The sequence below is a fragment of the Periophthalmus magnuspinnatus genome, chromosome 18 (genome assembly GCF_009829125.3).
Source record: "Periophthalmus magnuspinnatus isolate fPerMag1 chromosome 18, fPerMag1.2.pri, whole genome shotgun sequence".
NCBI lineage: Eukaryota > Metazoa > Chordata > Actinopteri > Gobiiformes > Gobiidae > Periophthalmus > Periophthalmus magnuspinnatus.
The window spans coordinates 27,391,097-27,396,183 of NC_047143.1; the positions used below are offsets into that span (position 1 = coordinate 27,391,097).

The 5,087-nt window shown below is 41.5% G+C and overlaps 1 protein-coding gene across 1 annotated transcript; it reads left to right on the forward strand.

Annotated features, from left to right (window-relative positions):
- Positions 1-567: 567 nt before the first annotated feature.
- Positions 568-4,860, forward strand: LOC117386553 (immunoglobulin superfamily member 1-like). Its single transcript, XM_055229157.1, has 10 exons — positions 568-811; positions 881-1,177; positions 2,164-2,427; positions 2,497-2,757; positions 3,342-3,455; positions 3,722-3,737; positions 3,812-3,873; positions 3,951-3,998; positions 4,071-4,099; positions 4,212-4,860. Exons 1-10 carry the CDS (start codon positions 661-663, stop codon positions 4,242-4,244), a joined length of 1,275 nt encoding a protein of 424 aa, XP_055085132.1. The 5' UTR covers positions 568-660; the 3' UTR covers positions 4,245-4,860.
- Positions 4,861-5,087: the final 227 nt, after the last annotated feature.

Below are 5,087 nucleotides of genomic sequence, written 5' to 3' on the forward strand. Positions count from 1 at the left end.
TACCACATGGTGACATCACAAGGTGGAGTGTTTTCAGTTAGAGAAAAGAACTCAGCCTAAATGTCCAGGGTTCATGTGTTCAGCATCTGTGAATGAAACAAAACACAACTCCAGTTCTGTTTGTGCTGAGGAAATAACATTAGAACATATAAATATACATAATATGGGCCTTTAATGTGTGAAGTTCATGTTTTGATGTAATTATGTTTCTACAGACAAACCTCAGGTCACAGTGAGTGGAGCCTCAGAGGTGCCAACAGGGGGCAGTGTGGAGCTGCTCTGCTCTGTCTCTCCACCTTCCTCTGGGTGGAAATATGACTGGAGCAGAAATGAGCAGCTCTTTAAACAGTCTTCATCTGAGGCACAGGTCTCAGTGTCAGAGGGAGGGGAGTACCAGTGCAGAGCCAGCAGAGGGCGCCCTCCCTACTTCACTGAGCACAGCCTGAAGTTCAGACTCAGAGCCACTGGTCAGTTTGACTCTAACACGTGTCTTATACTTCCATGTGTATGTGCTGTACATGTTCTTTTATGTGGTGATCTGTGTGTCCCAGTCCCCAGCCCCTCTGTCTCTGTGGACCCCCCCTGGTCTCAGCTGTTCTCTGGAGAGCAGCTCTCTCTCACCTGTAACGCTCACGGAGCAGACGCTGAGTGGACGTTTGAATGGAGGAGATCTGGACAGAGCCTGAAGCACAACAAAGAGAAATGACCATAAGAGCAGCAGTGAAGGACAGAGGGCCCTACAGCTGCAGAGGAGTCCTGCCACACACAGTCACTGAGTGGAGCCGCCCCCTCACACTAAATGTGTCTGACAGTAAGTTTATATTTAATATGACACAATGACATCGTCTGTGATGATCTAAATATAACATCCACTCCTCAGGAGCCCCCCGTCCTGTCCTGTCAGCGTCTGTGTCCTGGCTCAGTCCTGGGGCCTCTGTCTCTCTGAGCTGTGCTGTGACAGCGCCCTCTGCAGGATGGAGCTTTCACTGGTACAGGGCTGTTCCTCAGTCAGAGTCTTACACATATGAGCGGCTCCCGGGGGCCAGTGCCGGCTCTAAACAGGACTCCTTCATCCTCCAGGGCCTCAACCACTCAGCAGCGTTTGTGTGTCGAACAGAAAGAGGAAGTCCCGCCTTCTCCTCTGAACACAGTGACCCCGCCTTTGTCTGGTCTGGAGGTACGTCCCACATGTTCATGTCACTGACCTCTGACCCTGACTCACTAAAGCCCGACTCACTAAAGCCTGACTCACTAAAGCCTGACTCACTTTAGTCTGACTCACTAAAGCCTGACTCACTAAAGCCTGACTCACTAAAGCCTGTGTTCCTTAAGTCTAACTCGCTAAAGCCTGACTCACTAAAGCCTGACTCACTAAAGTCTGACTCACTAAAGCCCGACTGGCTAAAGCCCGACTGGCTAAAGCCCGACTCGCTAAAGCTTGACTCGCTAAAGCCCGACTCGCTAAAGCCCGACTCACTAAAGCCCGACTGGCTAAAGCCCGACTCATTAAAGCCTGACTCACTAAAGTCTGACTCGCTAAAGCCCGACTCACTAAAGCCCGACTGGCTAAAGCCCGACTCGCTAAAGCTTGACTCGCTAAAGCCCGACTCGCTAAAGCCCGACTCGCAAAAGTCCGACTCGCTAAAGCCTGACTCACTAAAGCCTGACTCACTAAAGCCTGACTCACTAAAGCCTGACTCACTAAAGCCTGACTCTCTAAAGCCTGACTCACTAAAGCCTGACTCACTAAAGCCCGACTCACTAAAGCCTGACTCACTAAAGCCTGACTCACTAAAGCCTGACTCTCTAAAGCCTGACTCTCTAAAGCCTGACTCGCTAAAGCCTGACTCGCTAAAGCCTGACTCGCTAAAGCCCGACTCGCTAAAGCCTGACTCACTAAAGCCTGACTCACTAAAGTCTGACTCACTAAAGCCCGACTCACTAAAGCCTGACTCACTAAAGCCTGACTCACTTTAGTCTGACTCACTAAAGCCTGACTCACTTTAGTCTGACTCACTAAAGCCTGACTCCCTAAAGCCTGACTCACTAAAGTCTGACTCGCTAAAGCCTGACTCACTAAAGCCTGACTCACTAAAGCCTGACTCACTAAAGCCTGACTCACTAAAGCCTGTGTTCCTTAAGCCTGGGTCTTGTGCTCCTCAGATGCTGAGTCTCCAGTGTCTCTCTCGGTCAGTCCTGACAGAGCACAGCACTTCACTGATGATGTCATCACTCTGAGTTGTGGGTTCAACTCCACTGGAGCAGACAGCACAGTCTGGAGGAGGTTTTCTGATCACAGATTATCACAACAGTGTAATTGGACTAAATCTAAATGTGAGTTTAGTTTACGTGAGGAAACCAGTGCAGTGTTTTGGTGTGAGTCTGGATCAGGAGAAATGAGCAATGCCGTCAACATCTCAGTCCACAGTAAGTTTGATATAAAGTATAAGTTGTGTTTTAAAGTATTTTATGTATTTGACATGTTTAACTTCACAGGGGACATCATCCTTATGAGCCCAGTGAGTGCAGTGACTGAGGGACAGTCTGTGTCTCTCAGCTGTAAACTGAACACAGGGACTTTTACTTCAGTTCAATTTTATAAAAATGGAAAAATGATTCAAAATGGGACTGAACCAGAGCTCAACATCACTGCAGTGTCCAGGTCTGACCAAGGCTTTTATAAATGTGAGGGACAACGGAAACTACGGCCAACACCAAAGACTGTCATATCTCCAGAGAGTTGGATGTCGGTTAAAAGTCAGTGAAACTATTCTTTAAAAACACATATTTTGTCAAATTGACTTTTTTGATCTTTTAAATTGTTGTTGTCTTTTCAAATTTGTACCTGGAGCAGTGTAGTTGTATTTTACTTAATTCATAATCCATTAATCTATCATAGTCTCTGAGCCCTGAAAAATACTCAGTTCATTTTGTCAGTATTGTTACAACAGAGGTAAAAGTCCAGACTCCTACAGTTTTTATTTCCATAAACCATCTCCAGACTCATTCTGTGCTCAAATTGTCTTCTTAATGAATGCATGGCTCTGTTAGCATAGCATTCATGTAGCGTAAGGATTCATTTGTTGACTGTCCCATTATTAATTCCCATTGTTAACAGCAGAGGGAGCTCCAACGTCTAAATGCCTCATTAGAAAGGAAGGAGTGATTTATAATTGTTTTCCAAATGAAGAGATTCTTTGAAGATAGAAAAAGTGAATCATTCATCTCAAGTTGACAAATAGCTGATTTTAAAGGGAATCTATGGCACACAAGTGTATAATATGTCTTCTGTAGAATATAAGATACAAACATATACATTGACTATAACTGGTTGATTACAGCTGTTCCTGTGTCTATAAATGAGACATTTCCTGTGGTGTGGGTGGTTGGACCTGTGTGTGCAGTGGTTTTACTCATTCTGCTGCTGCTTCTGTGGCACCACATAAAAAATAAAGGTAAAAAGTGTTTCACAAACTTATTTTCATGGTCCACATCTGTACTGTTTAGTGTTATTAGAAAAACAATCTGTCAAAAGGTCTGAAATTATTTAAACTAGAAAACAGACAAGCTGAAATGTCACTGACACATTTGTTCTATGTGATATTAAGTAAATGTCAAATGTGTTTTTGAGTTAATTTAAACACTTTTATCTGACTTGATGTAGTCTGAGTTGTAAAGTCTGTGTTTTTATCAGAATCATAATTTTGTATTTGTTTTTCAGGCCAAAGCTCGTCCAGGTCAGTCTTGTCCTTCGTACATCATAATTCAAGTGTAGAGTTTCTTTTTTATTTATTTATTTTGTTAACAATAGTGAGAATGAAACAGGGGCGGGACAAGACGACCAGCAGCAACTGTACTCATCTCTTCTCCATGGTCAGATGAAAATATTACACCACATTTTAAGATATTTTAAACTAAAGTCTAATCGTTGAATGTTTCCTGCATTTTAGGCGACGTTTGTGTGTATGAAACTATCAAAGACAAAAGAAACAGGGATGGTAAATGACTTTATTTCTGTCTTTATTTTTAGATTTAAATGTATGTAAATGTAATGTTTGTTTTACTTTAAGATGAACAGCTTGGGGACTACAGCAATTTACCGCTCAGGTGCATTTAACTTTACTGATTTTACATTTTAATGCAAGAACTTAAGACATTTTAAAGGTTTAAAATATATAAATAATAATTAATTCAAATACTTCACTTTTTCTCCAGGTCTGTCCAAACGACCTGAGCTGAGATGAAAGAGTTTTTCTGGACAACAACTAAAACACACAGTAAAAAACTTCATATGATACAAATGGACCACAGCCTTAAAGCTACACTGTGTAACTTTTCTGGTTGAGTTCTGTCTCTCGCTTGTTTCCGTGGAGATGTTATTACTTTGTTTGGATTGTTCTGATATCAAATGTGTCTATGTTGGATTATTCAGGTCCATGTTTATCTACCTTGAAAAAAAGATTCTTTGTGTCATTGGGGTCGCCTCTCCACAGATCTGACCTGTACATTATCTTGTTTAATGCCATATTATGTAACATTTCAATCTGCAAGTGTTTTTCAGTGATGTTTTTCCAGTCTCTGCCTTCACCAGACTGAACGTGACAAATGTTGAGATCTTTTAAAAACATGATGATTCATTTTTGTTTGTTTAGTCAAAGCTCCTTTTGTAATGGGATGATAAACCTGTATGGACCTAATGTACATATATTTATGTTATGTTGGATTATTTTAAGTTCAACAATTAGTTCATTTTTGTAATTATGTGCAGTTTGACTTTTATGTAATTTGGCAGTGGCCTTTTTAAGGTTTGACTGTCGACTTCCCTGTTTTCTTTCAGTTCATCGTTATCTCTTTGTAAAATGCAGCTCAAAGTGTCAAATACTTGTTTTATATTAATGTGGAACTAACAACATAATGTTTTGTTTTATTTTTATGTTAAATAAAGATTGCAGACAGTAACAGCTCATTTTCTTTTATTTAATTAGGACCATTTGTGTAAATGTACAAAGGGCAAAGGTCTGTCCATGTTTTTCACACTTATAGATCCATCTGTCAGATTTGTGTTGAACTGGAAAGACTGGCCTGAT